General features: G+C 39.0%; 2 protein-coding genes and 2 non-coding genes across 7 annotated transcripts in view; 1 reads left to right on the forward strand and 3 right to left on the reverse strand.

Moving 5' to 3' along the window:
• Positions 1-1193: 1193 nt before the first annotated feature.
• Positions 1194-21806, forward strand: part of Vcl (vinculin) — a 103628-nt gene continuing 83015 nt past the window's right edge. For 2 of the 4 annotated variants that reach the window (XM_047553714.1, XM_047553715.1), the window contains exon 1: positions 1198-1470. In XM_047553714.1, coding sequence (XP_047409670.1) covers positions 1303-1470 — 168 coding nt within the window. In that variant the 5' untranslated portion in view covers positions 1198-1302. Of the gene's footprint in view, positions 1471-21806 lie in introns of all 4 variants that reach the window. The other 2 variants (XM_047553712.1, XM_047553713.1) reach the window with 2 other exon arrangements.
• Trnav-cac (transfer RNA valine (anticodon CAC)) lies at positions 15263-15335 on the reverse strand. Its single transcript has one exon. It is a non-coding gene; the product is annotated as a tRNA-Val (tRNA).
• LOC124985204 (2-iminobutanoate/2-iminopropanoate deaminase-like) lies at positions 19282-19850 on the reverse strand. The gene has a single exon (XM_047553717.1). The coding sequence runs from the start codon at positions 19772-19774 to the stop codon at positions 19361-19363; it is 414 nt and encodes a 137-aa protein (XP_047409673.1). The 5' UTR covers positions 19775-19850; the 3' UTR covers positions 19282-19360.
• Positions 20587-20665, reverse strand: Trnai-uau (transfer RNA isoleucine (anticodon UAU)). The gene has a single exon. It is a non-coding gene; the product is annotated as a tRNA-Ile (tRNA).

Raw genomic sequence — 21806 nt, forward strand, 5'->3', positions numbered from 1 at the left:
ATTAATGAAAGCTCAGAATGGGGAAGCTTGGGCAAAAGAGAATTTGAGGTTAGGAAAACACATAAAAGATGTCTTTTTTGTTTTGTTTTGTTTGTTTTTAATCAAAAGATATCTTAAAACAGGCTGTGAGGGGATTGGGTAATGTGTTCTTACCTATTAACAGGTAAAATGAGCATACTTCTGTATTTTCACTTTACTTTGAAAGCATCTGTCCTCAGTAAGTACACAAGTGAATCACATAGAGGCAAACAAACTACGATGATGTCCATACTGATTATTTTTCAAGTGATTCCCCTTGGCCTCTCAGGTGCTGGGACCCAGGTGCGTGCCACCATATCTGGTCTCAGGTTTGTTTTTGAACAGTGAAAACTAGAACCCGACCTGAGTCTTTTACTAGGATATTTTTTTACATAAATCATTTTATTTCGTACAATGAAAACACAGTCCTTCAAAAGAATGAGGTAGACCTCTAATAACTGTAAAGGATAACCAGGGCATTTTAATTAAGGCGGGAAAAATAGATAGTTTTAGGAAAATGTTTAATCTCATATACTTAGAAATTATATACGTACACCTAAATGCATAGACAAAGGTCTAGAAGGTCACACATCAAATTAACAGGGACTATCTCTAAGGGCAGTGGGTGGAGTGTGTAAATCAACGGGGCACGCAGGTTTCTCGGTGCATTTCTTGTTGTTTGAATCTTTTATGTTTCTATGTATTAATGAGAGGGAATGGAGAGTATTTTGACGGTGTCTTGTGAAAAGTTGAGGCGGGGGCGGGGAGACCTAGGGCTCTGAGTCTCATCAGACTCTAGCGCCGCCCGAGGTGAGGAAACCCCGCCCCGCTGAGGTGATTCTGCAGAGGGGCGGAGCTCTGCAGATCCGAGGCGGGAGGCGGCCCCCGGAGGGCGGGACCATCCGACTCCAGCACCACGCTCCGCTCCCACCATGCCCTTATAAGGAGCGCCCCGCGTTAGGGCTCGGGAATCCGGTCGCAGTCCCTGAAGCGCAGCCCCAATCCCAGGCCCCTCCCTTGGGAATGGGGGCGGGGCGGGACTTTGGCGGCGCGGGAGTGGGGGTGGAGCATCTTGAAGAGGGGCCAATAGGACTAACGGCCTTGGCCTGAGCGACTTTGCCATTGGGCGCGGCGACGTGAGTGGGCGGGGCGCCCCTGAGGCTGGTTACGCCGAGGGAAGCCCGGACTCCAGTCGCTGCTCCTACTCCGTCTGTCCGCCGGATCCCGGCCCCGCCGATCTCAGTTCTCTGTGGCCCGCGGTTCGCCGCCCCGCAAACCGCCACGATGCCGGTGTTTCATACGCGCACGATTGAGAGCATCCTGGAGCCGGTGGCGCAGCAGATCTCGCACCTGGTGATTATGCACGAGGAGGGCGAGGTGGACGGCAAAGCCATCCCTGACCTCACCGCGCCCGTGGCCGCCGTGCAAGCGGCCGTCAGCAACCTCGTCAGGGTGAGCTTGCTGGGTCAGGGACGGGAGTCGGGTCGGGAGATATCCCTAGAGTCCTGGTCCGCTTTGCGGCTTCTCGGGTGGGCTGCCTGTGGCTTTACGCGTGGGTTCTAATGCCAGATACTGTGGTTCCTAATGCTGATTTCTCCACTCTGTGACCTTGAGCAAGCTTCAGAGCCTCTCGGGGCCTCAGTTTCCCCATCTATAAAATGGGGGCAATCACAATAAAGCTTGTCTTGCGGGTGTGGTAATGGTCAACGAGGTATTATTTGTAAAGTGCCTAGAGTGGCGTATGTCAATAGTAAATAGTTGTTAGTCTGTCTGGTGGCCGCTTCCCTTGGACAGGCTGTCGTTCCTCACGTTGACTACCTTGCTCCCAGCTCCTTTTTAGGCCTCCCCAGTCTGTCCTGTGGGTGGTGGTGGTGGGGGCGGGTTCTCTTACCGATTCCCTGCCTTTCCTTCCAGGCATTCATATTTGAACCACGCTACTCTCCTTTCTAACGAATATTTCCGCCCCTCACTCTGAGATCTGCCTTACTCACCCACCCCTCGACAGGGCTCCCTAGATCTGACCCTTTCTTTCACTCATCTAAACTGACATTTGTCTTCCTGCGGTCTCCTCCTTCACCCTGGGGGGGCATTTCACTTCTCACATCTGAGGCATTCTAACACCTTTATGCAGTAATTCATGACCAGGTGCCCATTTTTTCTCTCCCTCGCCCCTACTGCCTTTTATTTTGTTCCCGCCTGTGGAGATGTCCACCTGGCTTTACCTGCTGTCAACCGGCTTCCTCTCTCTGGGGCCTTTCCAGACTCTGGGGCCCTCCTCCTCGGCCCCCCCTTCTGGCAGGAAGCAAGATGGAGCTGCTGGGAGAGGCCTGTGGAATCCGGCATCTGCGGGCCCCTGCCCGAGAGAAGGCAGGGGCATCCCTTCCCAGGTCCACATTTTTCTGGTGGCTAGTGGTTCTGCAGACCCTTGTAGCCTGCAACTCTGACTAATAACTGAGGTGATTCCTGGAGGAGGAGGAGTCCACTTCTGAAATGGGACAAAAGGTGCTGAGCCTGGGCTTAGTATCCTAACACTCCCCTGACTAATGTCACACTTTATGTCCCACTCTGGGTGGGTGACTCAGACTGCTTCTGTCTGTGAGGAACAACTCTGGAAAAAGTTCTTACTGCTCCCTAACTGAGCTGGGTAAATAGCCTATGTCTTGGTAGTTGGGAGGTTGGGAGGTAACTGTGTCTGGGTGGGGCTTGGGTTGCTATCTGATTAGTTACTTTACTGCACTTACAGGCACTTTAGCAGCTGAAAGTTTTCCTTCGTTTTCTGGGGCCCTGGACTACCTCAAGCAATTCAGAAGACTGGTAGCTAGGTAGACAGGGACATAGCCTAGACCAAATTTCTAATCTTTTGTCTGTTAAGATTTAGTAAGAATCTATTCAAGAATACTGTATTTATTCAAAATGTCTAGTTCTACATTGTTTTCTTTGTAACTAAATTTAATCTAAGGCTCCAGAGTACATTCTTATGTAGTGTTGTCTAACATGGCTGCATTCCAGGCCTCCATTTTTCAACAAATGGGAAACAATGTAAAGAGACAAGGTAATAGTGTCCCTTCATGTAGTACTTCAGGAAATGAAATCTTAAAACCACATGTTGCACTTGGAACAGAGTTAGTGTAGTCAAGAGTTGATATCTGGTTAGGCTATTTAGAGAAAAGTTATTTATGAGCGTCCATGCCATGAATTAATAAGCATTAATGTCTGCAGTATAAAGAGCATTGTAATAAATCAGTGGTTCTCAGCTGAGAGTGTGCATGAGAATCACCAGTGGGGCTTTTTAGATGTAAAGATGTTCAGTTTCCATCCCAGACTTACTGAAGAACTCTCTAGAGGTAGGGTCAAGGGCTTTGTTTTTTTAAGAAGTTCCATAGGTGATTGTGATATACAACCCTTATTTAAGAAACACTGTAAATAAACTCTGTGAGAATACAAAGAAATAAGCTTAGTCATAAGATAAAAAAAATTACATATGGTTACATACTTCCCACACAGACAAAAGAAGGCATTCGAGATTGGTGCTAGATATGAATAGGCAGAGAGAAAGTAGAAAGGATTGTGCTTATAGATAATTATGAACAAAGATACTTGCAAGTTGCTTCCAGATTTCAGTAAGTAGATTGTCTTGATTGTAGCTCAGGAGGCAAATTGGAGAAATTGGAGATGAAGTCAGTACATGACATATGGTCAGTTTAACAGAGGGCCTTATCCAACAAGATGAACAAAGAGAGTGGGAGGGAAAGGATGAGAATGGTGTGTGAGGAAGACTGTATGGGTTATGTCCTGGGGAGACCAGAGGACCTATCTACCTATTGCTTTAAAATCACAGTGCTCATTTTGGCTCCTAAATGAATCCTCTACATGCTTCAAGTTCCCAAGTAGATTGTGTCTAGAGAACTGGCCTTAGTTAATTTTTTTTTTTTTTTAATATGCTTCCCAGTTCCTTTTCTCAACATTGGCACACAGATGGCTCAATAAATATTGCTGAAGGAAAAGGAACTATGGGAAGGAGATAAATTAGAAGACTTTAAAAATTGCTTGATTGTGAAGAAAATGAAGACTTGGACGTAGGATGTTGCAAGGAAAATGAAAAAGGAATTAATTGAAAATATATTAGAAGAAGAACTTGATAATAGAACCCTGAGTTTGAAAGAACCATATGGTATAATTAAAATAATGAAGCTGATTTTCCAACATATATTCTAGAATTTATGTAATCAGAGTGAATGTTTCTTAGGAGTTATCTTGGGAGGTTCTAATTTACCTCCTTGGGAATTTCTTTCAGATATTTACATCTGTATGCCATGTTAGTCTTATTTTGGTCTATAAAATGTACATTTTGACTGAAGTAGGCATTTGTGAGCCCACAACTTTATCATTCTTGGTCTAAATAACATTTAGATTCTTCCAATATTAAAATTTACTAGATGAAGATGAAATTCTTGATTGTTGAAATAGGTATTTATTTGGTACCCCAGTACCAAATAAATCAAACCTAGGGCCTCAGCATGCTGGGCAAATGCTCTTACCACTAAGCTATATGCCCTACCCCTAAAACAGGTATTTATTGAGATCCCTTTGAATGTCAAAGCAGTAAGTATGGTACTAGCCAGAATAAGCGTGATACTAGATTGAAAAGTTCTAAGTGGCATTGAGGAATTAAAACACTTTGGAAGTTCAGAGGAAGATGAAAGGACTTTTTTTTTTTTTTTTTTTTTGGTGGTGGCAGAAGGTAGGGAGGCTTTGTAGAGAATATAACATTTGAGCTGGGCTTTTAAGGCACAGGGTACTTGAACATTTAATAAAGAAAGGCCTCACAAGTGGAAGAAACTTTATTCAGGCAAAGGTGCAGTATTTTTAAGAATCTGGGGACCAGGTTTTGCCTTAGAGCATTATTAAGATAACTGTTTTTTGGAGGATCAGAACTCGCTTGGATTTGTAATTTCATGTATCTTTTTTAGACAGAGTAGTCTAGTCTGTTCATCTGTCTATCATCTATATATATCTATATATTACAACTGAGTTGTCACTTTTACCCCACACTTGGGCAGTGGTAGGATGGGAATATTTATTTCCATGTCTTTTTTCCTACTCTAGATCCTGAATGAGACCATTTTTGGACCAGGTTTGTTGAAATAAAATTCACATACCATATAATTAGCCCAATTAAAGTATACAAGTCAATGGTTTTTGGTATATTTACAGGATTGTGCAACCATCACTGCAATCAATTTTAGAACATTTTTGCCCCTCAGAAAGAAACCCCATGGGCTGAGGTTGTAGCTCAATGGAAGAGTGATTGCCTAGCATGTGTGAGACACTGGGTTTGATTCTCAGCACCAAATATAAACAAGTAAAATAAAGTCCATCGAGAACCAAAAAAAAGAAAGAAACCCCATATTCATTAGCCATTACTCATTATCTCCCTAACTCCACCTCCTTTTCTCCTAGCAACCACCACTTTCTCTCTCTGTAGATCTTTGTCTGTTTTGGACATTTCATATAAATTATATAACATGTAGCCTTTGTGTCTGATTTCTTTCACATAACCTAATGTTTTCAAGGTTCAATAAGATAGTATAGCATGTATCAACACTTCATTCCTGGCTGGGTGTGGTGGTGCATGAACACCTGTAATCCCAGCGACTCCTGTAATCCCAAGGACTCCAGAGGCTGAGGCAGGAGGATTGCAAATTCAAAGCCAGCTTCAGCAAAAGCGAGGTGTTAAGTAACTCAATAAGACCCTGTCTCTAAATATAATACAAAATAGGGCTGGGAATGTGACTCAGTAGTTGAGTGCTCCTGAGTTCAATCCCCAGTACGGCCCCGCCTAAAAAGAAAAAAAAAAAAAACAACTTTATTCCTTTTTGTTGTTGAATACTAGTCCTTTGTATGGAATAAGGCCATTTTAAACACAGAAAGTTCAATCCAATAATAAAGCAAGAGTGAGGTAGGAAAGGTAAGTGCAGAAACAGAAAGTAGAGCAGTTCTAAGAAGGATGGGATTCAATAAGCAGTGTGAAAAAGTAAGACTTCCACTGGTATGTAAATTTTTCTTCTTTCTCATCGAAGTGGCCTATAGAAAACTGTCAGTCTTTGATGTGCACATTACAGTCAAGTCCTTTTTATTAATGGGGTTTCAGATACTTTGCTTTCTCCATTGCATCTGAGGGTATGTGTTGTAACTATTCTTTGGGCTCATGAAATATTTATTTGGGGAGTTTTTGTGGCCTTGACTTTTATGGGTCTTACCCATATATCATATGCTGTTAGGACCAGTTTAGGTACAAATAGTAGCATTGTCTTTGCTTTAACTGATAGATGGGAAAGGCTGTGTGATTCCCCATGCCCACCTCCCAACCTTGGAAGCCTAGGCTTTGTACATGTTAGGCAAGTGCTGGATCACTGAGCTATTACCCAGCCCTTTTTATTTTTTATTTTGAGACAGTTCTTGCTCTGTTGCCCAGGCTGGCCTCAGCCTCCCAATTAGCTGGGATTATGGGCATGTGCCGTATGCTTTGCTCTTAAAAAGAGATCAACAATTAATTATGTCACTTAACTATCAATATTAACATCTGAAATTATTTGCTTTTTTTTTTTTTTTTTTGGTTGGGGTTGAACTTATTTCAATTATGGTAAGTAACAATGTTTGAGTAATAGGCATGTGGATTTTTTTTCTTAATTTTTTTTGTATTTTCTAACTTTTTAAATGAACATATAATTACTATATTAAGCAAAAATTAATAAAGCATTTGTTTAAAGCTCTAGAATTCATGAAATATTTTCATGTTGACAATCTCATGGCAATCTTGTGGATAGATATTGTGTGGACCCCATTTTATAGATGAGGGAACTGTAGTTTAGAGAAATGAAGTACCCTGCCCATAGTCCGTCAGCCTGGGACTCAAGCTCTGACTCTCTTATTCTGGGTCCTCTGCTTTTTTTACTCCACTGTTCTGTATCCATCTAGAGCAGAGTTCTTAAATGTTGGTGGAGGTTTTCCACCTAAAATCAGACGCAACAAGAATGCTATTAGTCACAGAGTTTCCATTTTTCCTGGGCCTGACAACTGTCTTGACTGCCGAAGGGCCTACATGAGAATGATGTGAAGGTAGTCTTGGGTTTCATAGCCTCACTCAATTACAAATCTTTTCTTTCTTTTTTTCTTTCTTTTTTTTAGAAATAAGAATCAGTATGCTGGGTACAATTGTGCATGCTTATAATCCCAGCTTCTTGGGAGGCTGAGGCAGGAGGATTGCAGGTTCTGTTCCAGCCTGAGCAATTTAATGAGACCCTGTCTCAAAAATAAAATAGAAGAACTGGAGATGTAGTTAATGGAATAGAGTGCTTACCTAATTTGCCCAAGGCCCTGGGTTTTATGTGGTAAAAAAAAAAAAAAAAAAAAAAAAAAGAAAAAAGAAAAGAAAAGAAAAGAAAAAAAGAGAGAAAGAAACATGTAAACTTTTATATTCCAATAGTATTCCATTCACATTTACTCTTGTGAGTAAGAGAACAAAAAGATTTTTGGAAATTGTGTATTTTTTTTCTTTCTCTTTTGGTGTACCAGGGATTGAACCCAGGGCCTTGTGCATGACAGGTGAGTACTCTCCCACTGGGTTACATCTCATCCTGAAAATTGTGTCAGTTTTTTAAACTATGTATATAATTTTAATAGAGTTCCAATCTAACTGTTTATATCTACACAATGGAAATTTGGTCTTTTCTAAAGCTGTTTTATAAATATCATTGGTATAATTTATATTTATATATTTATTTATTTGTTTTTTTTATTTATTTATTGGTTCTGGGGATTGAACCCAGAGACATTTAACCACTGAGCCACATCCCCAGCCCCTTTTTAAATAATTTTATTTAGAACAGTGTCTCACTGAGTTTCTTAGGGCCTCACTAAGTTGCTGAGGCTGGCTTTGAACTAGCATTCCCCCTGCCTCAGCCTTCTAAACCACTGGGATTATAGGCATGCACCACCATGCCTGGCTTCATTGGTATAATTTTAAATGGGCAAAATAGGATTCAATAACAGTATCTTAGGTTTGATGCCCCTGTTATAGTCATGGAGTGTACTTATTTAATTAATAATCAGTTATATAATTTTAAAACGTTTACTTCTTTATGTATCAGAAGTGAGCATTATCATTTTAGAAGTCTTCTGACAACTTCCTGAAGACTTCGCCTGCCTAGGAAAGGGGCAGATGGGAATGTCCTCATTATCTATAGCCTGTACTCCAGTAGAGCATGTATATGCTCAGGTGTGACATTTGTCATGCATGCTTGTTCAGTGTGTGTCTTCTGTAGGTTGTTGGTTTCTTGGTGGCAGATACCAGATCTGTTTTGGTCATAAATGTGCAATATAAATTTCAAACTTAAATGAATATATGCATAGCATTCATTTTTATATATACAATACTAGGAGTTATTGTGCAACCAGTATTTCCCATCCTCAACTTTCAAATGTCTGGTACAGCCAAATCTGGAGTCTCATCAAATTTATAAGGTTTTGACTGAAAAGTAGAATATATACTAAGAGGGAGGAATAAATGGCTAACTGCCCATTGTTTGAGATAACAAAAGTGTTCAGGCTATTTTGGGTTGTGGTTTCTCTGTTTCAGAGTCATTTCAACTATGCAGGCCACTTACTAAATTCATAATGTGCAACTATATTCCTTCCTCTTTGGAAGTGGCATTTGGATTTTGCATTCTCTTTCTGGGAGTGCCTTTTTAATATTTAATGATTTAGACCAGGTGTTGATATATTATTTGGAAACTGCTGGTTATGCAGCCTCATACTATGAGTCATAAATTCCTCATTAAAGATCTTTATTTCCTTGAACCATATGGCAAGAGACAAAGATATCATAAAGTTGATCTGCTGCTTTTTTTTTTTTTTTGGCTGATTTGGGCCCAGTCTTTTCATTAAACCTTATGCCATGGTCATGAAAGTGGGGTATATTTTTACATAATAAATAAGCATTAGGGCAGTATCAAAAGAAGCAACAATCCTTTAAGAACAAGTTTCAGAGATTAATTGGTTTCTTTTTGTATGTGTATATTGAAGATTGAACCCAGGATGCTTAACCATGGAACTACATCCCCAGTCCTTTTTTTTAATTTGTATTTTTTTATTTTTTGGTGCTGGGGATATGAACTCAGGGCCTTGTGCTTGCAAGGCAAGCACTCTACTGACTGAGCTATCTCCCTAGCCCTGTATTTTTTTGTTTTTGAGACAAGTTCTCACTAAGTTGCTGAGGGTCTCACCGAGTTTCTGAGGCTGACCTCAAACTTGTAATTCCTCCTGCCTCAGCCTCCCAAGTCAATGGGATTACTGTGTGTACCACCTCTCCTAGCTAGAGATTAGCTGGCTTCTATCTAGAGAGTCTCTAGAATAATGGTCTGTGCTCAGAACTGTAGATGAGAAGCGTCATTCAGTCGGGTTATGTACTCTTAGGCAGGTCTGGCCTTAAACCTTCCTGTATGGATGAGACAAAAAAGACCACAAACTTCTGCTGTAGCATTTTTTAATCTTCAACAAGCTTCAGTGCTATAGAGTATATAATTCTTCAGAGTGAACTTTTAGGAGGAAAGTCTAAATCTGGGATACTAAGGAAGAAAGTTGACACTTTGGAGGAAGAACTTCCTGTTGGAAGCTTTCACTTGTGTTTCTATTCCTTGTACACTGGATTTTCAGAATTTTTGAAATTTGTTTGAATCTATTGGACCACATAAAAACTTAGATACAGTGAATTTTGAATTATCTGCTGGCTGCTTTATTTTTTCAGTCATTTTTAATACTAATTCTGTTTCCATTTTGGTTATTAAAATGGAAAGGAAGGTATCTCTTGCCTTTTTCTTCTCATGAAGTTACAAAAAGGGGTTGGGACTGTAGGTCAGTGGCAGAGTGCCTGCCTAGCATGTGTGAGGTGCTAGGTTCCATTCTTAGCACTGCATAAAAATAGATAAAATAAAGGTATTCTGTTCATCTACAACTACAAAAATAAAAAATAAAGAAGTTATAAAAAGGTTTATTAAGGAAGGATGTTTAACTGGATGTAGTGGCACATGCCTGTAATCCAACCGGCTTGGGAGGTAGAGGCAATAGGATTACAAGTTCAAAGCCAGCCTCAGTAATTTAATAAGGACCTCAGCAACTTAGCAAAACCCTGTCTTAAAATAAAAGATAGGGCTGGGGATGGGGATATAGCTCTGTTGGTAGAGTGCTTGCCTCATATGCACAAGGCCCTGTGTTCAATCCCCAACACCACAAAAAAAAAAAAAAAAAGATATAAAGTGTTGGGGATGCAACTCAGTGGTTAAGCAAGGTTTAGATTAATATATATGGGAATTTTGTTCATTCATAGTATACTATTCATAACAAATTTTTATCATGCTCAGTCTTTTAAGATAGTTTTTGAGAAATAACATTTTTTCTTGTTAAAATTAAGTTTTCATTATTGAAAATATAATTTTATTAAGACATGGGATCAGATAACCATTGGTTACATTTGTTTAATTTGTCACATTTTTGTTTGCACTGTGTGTAGAGGTCTAGTAATTAGGCAGGAAATTGGGGTTTTGTTGCTTTGTTTCCCTTGGTAAAAACTTTGTAGATTTTATATACTCATATGCTGGGTTATTGGTTCTTGGATGATTGATTTCTGCACAGTTTTTCTTTTCCCTTTCTCCCCAGTCTCCTAGGGTGTCTGCCTTTAGATTGTTGGTTTCCTGAGGGCAAAGACTATGTTATATTGTTGATATTCCCAATGCTGTATTTATCATAGCCCTTTTTGCATGGTAATCCCTCTAGGAGTGTGTTTGACACTTAATGCAATACCTAGTCATTTTAGGTTATTTCATGACTGTGAGGATAGCTCCCTATATCTTACTTCTCTTGGAAGTTCTATTGATTCTTATCCTGTCCTCACATGTTGCTATATACCAAATGTCTAGGAAATCACAAAGATTAACAAAAATTCATGAATTAATTATATTACATTTATTACATATTTTGGACTTATTTTTAAGTTCCAAAAAATTCTGTCATTTCTTTTTCTTTCTTTCTTTCTTCTTCTTCTTTTCTTTCTTTTTTTTTTTTTTTTTTTTTGGTACTGAGGTACATCCCTAGCCCTTTTTAAAATTTTATTTAGAGACAGGGACACACTAAGTTGCTGAGGCTGGCTTTGAACTCTCGATCTCCTGCCTTAGCCTCCCGAGCCACTGGGATTACAGACATGTGCCACTGTGCCTGGCAAATTGTCATTTCTATCAGTAGTCAGCTCATTGGTTTGGTGTGAGTGTGGATGGGGTATGTATGTACACAAGATGAGAGAGGTGGTGAATCTCAGAACTAAAAATGTTTTACAGATGTTGTTAAGTTGCAGAAAATGGAGTTTTGGCCCTTAGAGAATTTCCCACTGATAAAATTTCCAGTTGAATTACTTTCCAGGGGAAAGTGGCTGAATTTCATTGTAGTTCTTGCCACAGATGGCCACAATCCAAGTTAAAGTCATTCTTTCTTTTGAAATAAGCTTTAGTTATTCCCATGAGTAAGCTTTCTGTGAAGAAAGAGAAATGGCACATTTGTTCTTAGAGTTGAGAGTTGAGGTACTTCTATTATCTAATTTCCCAATGTTTCCAGCTTTCTCTCTGTCCCCACCCCATCTCTGGGGTATTGGCCATTTTTTTAATCTATCAGGTGAACAGCATGTTTTTATTCATGCAGTTAAAAATAGATAAAGATACATGAATGGACTAGTAAGTGTTTTATATAGAAAGATATATCAGCAACCCTTAAATTTCTCGTTCTATAATTCTTCATCCCAAATAGTAAAATTATTTATCAGATTCTGTCTATGCACATTGTTCAGTGTCATGAATGATACTAGACTATATAAGATATGATTTCTAGCTTCAAGTTGCTTAAAATACAGATGGAATTAAAATTTTATAAAGGGCCGATGTGGTTGTGCACTCCAACCACTCCTGTAATCTGAATGGCTCAAGAGTCTGAGGCAGGAAGATTAAAGGTTCAAAGTCGGTCTCAGTAATTTAGTGAGGCTGAAAGTGACCTAGTGAGACCCTTATCTTAAATTAAAAGATGAAAAGGACTGGGGATGTGGCTCAGAGGTTAAATGCTCTTGGGTTCAATCCCTGGTAGAAAAGAAAAAAAATTGTAAAGGATTTACGTACTTACTCTCCAACAATGAAATTGTTGAATTTTAATTATTCCTGTTACAGGGTTATGTGTTAGTATTGTGAATACAGTAGTTTTTAGTCTTTGGAGTCATGGAAATAATATGAAGTGTTGGTGATATGGGAAAAAGTGACAAATACACAGTGGACCAGCAGCAAATAGAGAGGAGTGAGCAGTTTGGTAGACCCCACAGTTAGGGAAAGGTCTTTGAGCACTTGGCTCAACTGCTCTCTGCTTGTGATACCCGAGGCTCATTGGATTTTCATTTCTTTCAAAACACAGTGCTTCTTCTTCTTCTTCTTCTTCATCATCTTTTGTTTTAAAATTGTTGATAGACCTTTTATTTTATTCATTTATTTATATGTGGTACTGAGAATTGAACCCAGTGCCTCACACATGCCAGACAAGTGCTCTACCACTGAGTCACAATTCCAGCCCCACAGTGCTTCTTGTGGACTTTTTATATATGCTGTTCCTTTTGCCTGTACTTTTTCTGTACTTCTTGGATAATTTCTGCCAATCCTCAGATTCCATATTAAATGTCCATTTTTTTTTAGGGGTGATTTCCTGGACTACCTCTAATCTAGATTAGGCCCTTCTATCATATGCTTTCTAAGTTTTTCCTTATTGTACTTATTATGTGATTATTGCTTGTTTAACATCTTTCTTCCTACCAGAGCTTTGCTGTTTGCCTCTTAATTTTTAGCGCCCATCATGGTGCCTGGCACATAGTAGGGTCTTGAGAAATATTTGTTGAATGAAAAATGGGAGGATAAGTCATACTGTAATCTCAGCTACGTGGGAGGCTAAGGCAGGATTCCACGTTTGAGGCTAATCTGGACAATTTTGGAAGACCCTATATAAAAAATTAAAAATAAGCCAGGTATGGTGGTACATACCTGTAATCGCAGCAACGCAGGAGGCTAAGTCAGGAGGATTGCAAGTTTGAAGTCAGCCTCAGCAACTTAGTGAGACTGACTCAAAATAAAAAAATAAAATGGATGGGGACATAGCTCAGTGGCAAAGCACCTCTGGTTTCAATCCCTGGTATCAAAATATTAAAAAAATAAATAAGTAAGAAAGGACTGGGGATATAGCCCAGTGGTAGAACACTTTCCTAGCTTGAGGCCCTGGGTTCGATCCCCAGTATGTGTGCATACACACACACAAACCTCTCCAAATGAACAAACAAAAACACATTTTTTGCTTTCCTACCAAAAACTGTTTTGAACTTCTTTAAACAAATACAGTATATCTTATTGCTATCAGTGAATTTTGAAGACATTTAACTGTCAATTAGGAAAAGTGATGTAAATCATTGTATGCAATAAGACCATACAACTCATGTTGAGTAAATTCCAGGCACAATCCTCAGGTGCATATGCGATAATCCTGCCCTACCCAACAGAAGATTATGGGGAGTATGTAAGTGTAAATAAAAATGTACTTGAAATTCACTGTTGGTTTTGATCCTTTGCGAATGAACAGAATAGCCCACTTTGGCAAAATGCATCTAGTATAAATTAGCACATACCAAAGTCAGACTTTTTAGACAGATGAAGTGAATCAGTATAGAAACAAAACAAGAATTTTGGGAAGTACTAGAGTGTAATGATTAAGAGTTTAACTTCTGGGGCTGGAGTTGTGGCATAGTAGTAATGCGCCCTTCTAGCATGTGTGAAGCACTGGGTTTGATTGGCACCACATAAAAATAAATAAATATAAGAGAGGCATTGTGTACATCTACAACTAAGAGAGAGAGAAAGAGATTAATTCCTGGCATGGTGGTGCATGCCTATAATCCCAGCGGTTTGGGAAGCTGTGGCAGTGGTCGATTGCCCCTGAATTCAATCCCTGGTAATCCCCCCCCCAAAAAAAAAAAGAGTTTAACTACTTAAATTCAAATCTCACCATTGACACCTTGGAGAAGGATGCCATTGGAAAAATTATTTAATACCTTTTTTCATGGTCCTCCTCTGTAAAACAGAGCTAAAAAAAGTACATGACTCATAATGTTATTGTATTAAATGAGTTCATTAAAATCATTAAAATGTTTAGAACTATTCTGGACACATAGTTAAGAGCTCAGTGAGTGTTCAATATTATCACTAATATTCTTTTCCATGATTTTAAAGTCATATTTTAAATGTTAATCTAATGAAAAGGCAGAGTTTCTTTTTTTTTTTTTTTTTTTTTAAATGTCTGAGCATAGCTTCTAACTTCTACTCAACAAGGCAAAGTGCCAATGAAAGCTTTCAGTAGAATTCCATATGTTGTGGAATACACAGTTTTACCAACTGTGGGGAAAATATCACTCACAGTTTTAGATTCCTGAACCTTTGATTGCCAGTTCCCCATGATTAAAAACAACAATCTGATCTTTTTTCTCTGCTGGGGACGGAACCCCAGAGTCTCAAGCATACTGGGCAACTTCTCAGCCACTGAGCTTTAATTCCCAATCCAACCATCTATCTTTTTTTTTTTTTCCTCTTTTGTATCTAGGTTCTTGATACATTACCAAGGCTGGCCTTGAACTCCTGGACTCAAGCATTTCTCCTTCCTCAGCCTCCCAGGTAGCTGGGACAATAGGCATGCACTAGCTCAATCACCTCCCCCCCCCCTTGGGACTGGGAATTGAGCCCAGGAGTGTTCTACCATTGAGCTACATCCCCAGTCCTTTTTATTTTCTTTTTAGACAGGCTCTCACTAAATTGATGAAGTTCTACTACAATCCTCCTGCCTCAGCTTCCCAAATCCCTGGGATTACAGGTGTGCACCACCATGTGCAACAGTTTTACCATTTTTAAGCATATATTTCTTACATTGTGTACAATCAACACTACCATAAACCTCCAGAAATCTTTCCATTTTTCCACAACTGAATTTATGCATTTCTTCTTCTCCCCAGGCCCTGGCAAGCACGACTACTTTTTGTCTCTATGAATTTCACTATTCTGTCACTTTGGAATTATATGATATTTGTCTTTTAATGCCTGGCTTATTTTACTTAGCCTAATGTCTTTTTTTTTGGTGGTGCTGGGGATTGAACCCAGGGCCTTGTGCATGTGAGGCAAGCACTCTACCAACTGAGCTACATCTCCAGCCCCCTAGCCTAATGTCTTTAAGGTTCATCCATTTTGTAGCATATTTCAGAATTTCTTGTGTTTTGAGGGTTGAATTATGTGTATGGACCATGTTACTTATCCATGCATCTGTTGATGGACATTTGGGTTTCTTCTATTTTTTGGCTATTTTGAATAATGCTACTGTTTCATCGTAGTTTTAATATCTTAGACCTGGACTCTGCCCTTTATAGGGTTGGACCAGGACTATGTACCCAGCCTCTGATGCCAAGGAGCAAACATACAATCAATCCCCAGTATCAAAACACCCCACCCCAACACAAATAAACAAACAAACAAGACTGTGTAATCAAAGCAGGCTTAAGGCCCTTTTTCATGATTTAGTGGGAAGACCAGAAGGGACATTCATTCTTTCTTGGTGCAGTGTTTAAAGCATGAGAAGTTTTCTAGTCAAAGAAAATGGAAAGATCTTTTGTACAGAATGAATATTAAGATAAAAGTGTTTAAACATGCAGTAAGGGAATGGGAAGGCCTTAGTAATGAGACCACTAAGGTAGGTTGTGTGCCTGCTTGTGAAGGGACTTACTTGTCATACAAATCAGGTACTTTTTTTTTTTTTTTTCTTTTCCTTTTGGGTACCAGTGATTGAATCCAGGGGGGCTTAACCACTTAACCACATCCCCAGTCCTTTTTCTTTTTTTAAAATTTTTTACAAATTGTAGATGGACACAATATCTTTATTTTTATTTATTTATTTTTTTTGGGTGCTGGGGATCGAACCCAGGGCCTTGTGCTGACAAGGCAAGTACTCTATCGACTGAGCTATCTCCCCAGCCCCATCTTTATTTTTTTATGTGATGCTGAGGATCAAACCAGTGCCTCACACGTGTGAGGCAAGCACTCTACCACTGAGCCCCATCCCCAGCTCATCCCCAGCCCTTTCTAGCTGAGTTGCTAAGGTCTTGCTAAGTTGCTGAGGCTGACTTTGAACTTGTGATCCTTCTGCTTCAGCCTCCCTAGCCACTGGGATGATAGGCATTATAAATCAGTTTTTAAAAAGAAAACACTAATTTTAATATTTGAATATGTAAAAAATTCATATTTCAAAATGTAAAAGGTAAGATGTATACAGGGAGAAGTCTCCTTTTCTCTTGAATTCCAGCTAACTAATTTTTCCTTTTCACTGGAAAACAGTGACATAAGAAACTCTTAGGTATGCTACTAGAGATAGTTTATACATATCCCAGGCAATATATATTCATTCCCTTTATATACAAATGGTAACTTCTTATACCTTCCTATTCCTTGAAACCACCCCATCCTTTTGTTATTACTGTTTGTATTTTTCCCACTGCCCGGAATTATCCTTCCTCTCTTATTAGAGTGGACCCATGTGCAGATGCCATTTTCTGTGAAGTTCTTCTTAAGCTGCTTAGTTGAAATTACTTTCTCCCTTTGCTCTATTCATTTAAGACTTGACTGTGGTTCTTATCAAACTGTTCATGAATTATAACTACTTGTGTTCATGTCTGTTTCCGCTCCTCTTTTTTTTGACCCCCACCCAGCTTCCAAATTTGAGTTCTAGAAGGCATCTAGTACTCTCTCAAGGGGGATTACTTGTACAATACTGACTCTAATGTTGACCCGGTTGTGTTTGTAGTACTGCAGGTTTTTTTTGTTTTGTTTTGTTTTGTTTTCTTCCCGTTAGAATAAAGAAAGCTAAAAATTCTGAATCACAGTCAGTAGAGTGATTTTTAAAATTTGGAGGGCAATGATACAGCTAAATACTCTTTCTTAATTTAGGACATTTCTGGAGTAAAAGGAGCCATAAATAAATAAACATAATTTCTAAAACTGCCATTTCTATTGCATCTCTAAAACCAAAACTTGAATGTTACATTTTCCCTAAAATATATTAAAAGATTCTTTGAACTGAAAACTCCAACTCAGACTATTCTAAAGCTTCCATAAAAAGGCACATTCCTCAGTTCCTCTACTGCAGTCATGCTATTCTGATTACACAGGGGAATGAGAATGCAAAAATCTCCTTTTTCTCCCTTTTTGTCTTGAAATTGATCTCCTTTCTGTATGATTAAGAGATAAATAAACCTGTTCCTCTTCTTTTTTTCAAGTCATGTTCTGTTGATCTTTCCTTCCATAAATAACTTTTTTCTTCTTTTCCTTCCTCAAAGCTACCAGACTCTATTAGGCTGATTATCTTCTAATCCCTCCCTCTCAACCATTACTGCCAAGTAAATCTTCTTTTAGTACAGCTCAGTTCTTAACACCTTCTTGCTCAGAAGCCTTCTAAGCCTCCTCTACTTTGTCTTCTAGATTAATATTATTCTACCTCTCAAGGGCTATCATACTTCTAACCCCTTTCTGATCTTATTTCTCTGTGGAGAGCAGGATTTGGCTTCTGTGCCAAATTTTTTCTTGCCAAAGGGCTAAGAACAGTGTTTACATTTTTTTAAAGTTTGGGGGAAAAAAATCAAAGGAATATTTCATGATACATGAAGTTATACAAAATTAAAATTTTATTGTCCATAAGTAAAGTTTTATTGGAACACAGACATACCCATTCCTTCACATTATGTGTGGCTATTTTCACATTTGCAATGACAGAGTTGAGAAGTTATAACAGAAACCACATGGCCCACAATATTACTCAAATATTAAAGTCTAAAATATTACTATCTGACCCTTCATAGAAAAAAAAATTGCCAAAAGAAGAAATTGTCAACTACAACCTAGAGTCATAGTTTTATAGAGTTTGGAAATAGACCTCAGAGATATTCTGATCTAACATGCTCATTTAAAAAGTGAGAAAACATATTCCCAGACATAACTAACAGTATATCTAAAGAACATTCCTTCGGAAGCAGAGAAGCCAAAATCAGAATCCAGTGCTAATCCTGCCCCACCATGTGACCCTCCCATGAAATTTGGACTAGCTCATTGAGACTGCTGGGCATTTTATTAATAAACTCTTGTACTCTTCATTTCTTTGCACACACTACACTTTCTTGTATCTAAGATGCCTTTGTTCCTCCTGAAATTATACCAGTGCTTTAAGGTTCAGTTTAAACACTGACTCCTCTTAACCCAACACCAGTATAAATTCTCTTTCCACTGACCCTAGTAGTACTGAGTTGTACCTCTCTTTTTACTCACAGACTGGATATTGACATGGTCCTATTTCTGTTCTAGGCTGTAAGCTCCCTGTGTGTACATCTTTGTGTCTCCTGAAGTGTCACCTGTATATAGTGCCTTACATATAGAACTCTTGGGACATAAATCAAAGAATGAATTAATATAAAACTAGCTGGATATAAAAGATGCCTTAAATATCTCTAGTTTGCTTTTTCGTGGTTCTGAGGATTGAGCCACTATGTCCCCAGCCCTTTTTATTTTTTATTTTGAGAGAGGGTCTTGCTAAGTTGTTTGGGGCTTTGCCAAGTATCTAAGGCTGACCTCGAACTTGTGATCCTCCTACCTCAGCCTTCTGAGTCACTGGGATTACAAACATGCACCACAGTGCCCAGCTACTTTTTTTTTTTCAATCTGCATGTGTATTTTATTTCCATTGAAAAATATTGTCTATATAAAATTTTGGTCCACTTTCTTCTCCTTTACTTCAACCATTCAAGATTGAGTATGTTGCAAGTAAAAGCAGAATCACATATCTAACAAGAGAACTAAATATTTCTCATCATTAAATTAATAGGATTTAACTCAATTAGGCTTGCTCTTTATTATTTTTCAGGAACAATAACTCATCTATCCTATGTGTTATTTTCCCTGTACTTCAGTTTACTTGAGTGACTATGTAATGAGTGTCCCTTCTCCCATATTCAGCAATAAGTATACATACGTGTGATTTATAACTGGATTCATTATCTATATTCGATTTATGTCAAATCCCTCTGATATGGTATTTCCATGATAACTGCAGATATTTTAGTCACACGTACACTTTCAACATCAATCGCAAAAAATCAAGATGTTAATTTTAAAGACGTGATGAGAGTAACACCGCCCACTTATAGACTCGCTGTTGTGAGAGGTCCTTGGATAGCTACTGCTTCAATCTCAATGCGTGCTCCTTTGGGTAAAGCAGCAACCTGGTAAGCAGCTCTAGCAGGAAAATTACTCTTGAAATATTGTTTGTAGATTGCATTGACAGTATTGAAGTCATTCATGTCAGCCAGCAAAACAGTTGCTTTGACCACATTAGTGAAGTCACAGCCTGCAGCTTTCAGAATTTCACCCATGTTTGTGAGAGCCTGTTTAGTTTCTGCTGCTATCCCTCCTGGTACAAACTGTCCACTAGAAGGGTCCATGCCTATCTGTCCAGAGATGTAAATGGTCCTGTCCACTAACACTGCTTGACTGTAGGGACCAATGGCCCCTGGGGCTTTCGCGGTGCTGATCTCTTTTCTGATCAGGGACGACATATCTAGTCCTTTTTCTCCTCACGTCCCTCCAGGAGAAGAAACCCCTTCACCAGCCCTGCCTGCTTCTCGCCCCACAACTGACCAGCCCCAGGGAGACTCTACCCGAGGGCCTGCGGGAGCGGGCCCGCTGGGCATCCCAGCTACTTTTTAAAAAAAATTTTTTTGTAGTTGTAGATGGACAGAATGCCATGTTTTATTTTATTTGTTTATATGTGGTGCCAAGGATAGAATCCATTGCCTCACACGTGCCAGGCAAGCACTCTGTCACTGAGCTACAACCCCACCCCCAGCTACATTTTTTATATTAAAAAATAAAGAGAAAATATGGCATCATTGAGTGATACTGTTAATGGGATCAGCAATTTAGGAGAATTCAGAGTTATCTACATTACATCTACTTCGCAATTGATCAGGTATGTATATCCTGGAGAGAGAACTTGGATTTCTCCTAAAGAGGATTAACTAATTGTGTGATAATTATTTAAGTCTTTAGTATATTTGTTGATTACTAGACTTATAGAAATTGCCTGCTAAGGTAGGAATTCACATGTTAAAATCAAATTGAACAATAAAAACCTGACTTTTTATTTTTTTAATAATGTATTTTTTATACCTTTATTTTAATGTCGTGCTGAGGATCAAACCTAATGCCTCACACATACTAGGCAAGTGCTCTGCTGCTGAGCTACAATCAAAGCCACCTGACTTATTCTTGATGTACAGAGGTTCTGTTATTATATATCTTCTTAAACTCTGTTTGAGATGGTTTCCATGTATGAACCAAATATAGACTTAATTTTTTTTTTTTTTTTTGGGGGGGGGGGTGCTGGGGATCGAACCCAGGGCCTTGTGCTTATAAGGCAAGCACTCTACCGATTGAGCTATCTCCCCAGCCCCCGACTTAATGTTTTTTGATGAACCATTAAGAGTGAACTTGATATTTTATAAGGACTGAAGATAGATTGTAGTTTAATGCATAATGTATAGGTGCTTTGCCAGCACTATCTCAACACTTTTCTTAAAACCACAAACTAGCTGGGTCTGGTGGCACACGTTTGTAATCGTCTTGGGAGGCTGAGGCAGGAGGATTACAAGTTCAAAGCCAACCTCAGCAATTTAGGGAGGTCCTAAGCAACTCAGCGAGACCCTGTCTCTAAATAAAGTATAAAAAAGGGCTGGGGATGTGGTTCAGTGGCAAAGAGCCCCTGAGTTCAATCCCAGGTACCTGCTACCCGCCCCCCTCAAAAAGTGTAAAATAAAAACCCAACAACAACAACAACAACAACAAATTAGCTGGGCGTGGTGGTGCATGCCTATAATCTCAGCAGTTCAGGAGTCTGAGGCAGGAGGATGGCAGGTTAAAAGCCAACCTGAGCAACTTGGCAAGACTGTAAGTAACCTGGTGAGAACCTGTCTCAAAATGAAAAATAAAAAGGGTTAGGGATATGGCTTAGTGGTTAAGCTCCCTTGGGTTCAGTCCCTGGTACCAATAAAACAAAAACAAAAACAAAAACACAACCAAAAGCCAACTAAATAGATTGATGGACTCATTACAGTGTAATTCTCTCAATTCTAATTAATTTTGCCTTTTTTTTTTTTTTTTGCCCTGCCAGGAATGTTACCTGAGATGGTTAGGATTGATATTTCCTAATGAGTCTGTGGCACCTGTTCAGCATCTAGGCTGTAGTATTGGTATTTTATGTCAGTAAGAAAGTGAAACAAAAGGAAATTTAGTATTACTGTAAAATTTTTCTCTTGGTTTAGACCAAGAATGTATCTAATCTATTAATGTTACATGAAACAGTGATGAAATAAAATCTGCAAAAGGCGCAAACACAAATAGTATTGCTGGGGATGGTTTACAGCTTCTTTCAGTACATCTTGGCCAGTTTGGTCTGAAGTGCAGCAGCTGTTCTCTTATTTCACTTATGGGCAAGTTTAGAACCAAGTCCGTGCACAGATCATATGTAGTCATACTGAATTGTGTTTGCAAGTTGTCGAAAAGAAAAGATAAAAACCTCTAGAAGAAAAG

This window comes from Sciurus carolinensis, chromosome 5 (assembly GCF_902686445.1).
Source record: "Sciurus carolinensis chromosome 5, mSciCar1.2, whole genome shotgun sequence".
NCBI lineage: Eukaryota > Metazoa > Chordata > Mammalia > Rodentia > Sciuridae > Sciurus > Sciurus carolinensis.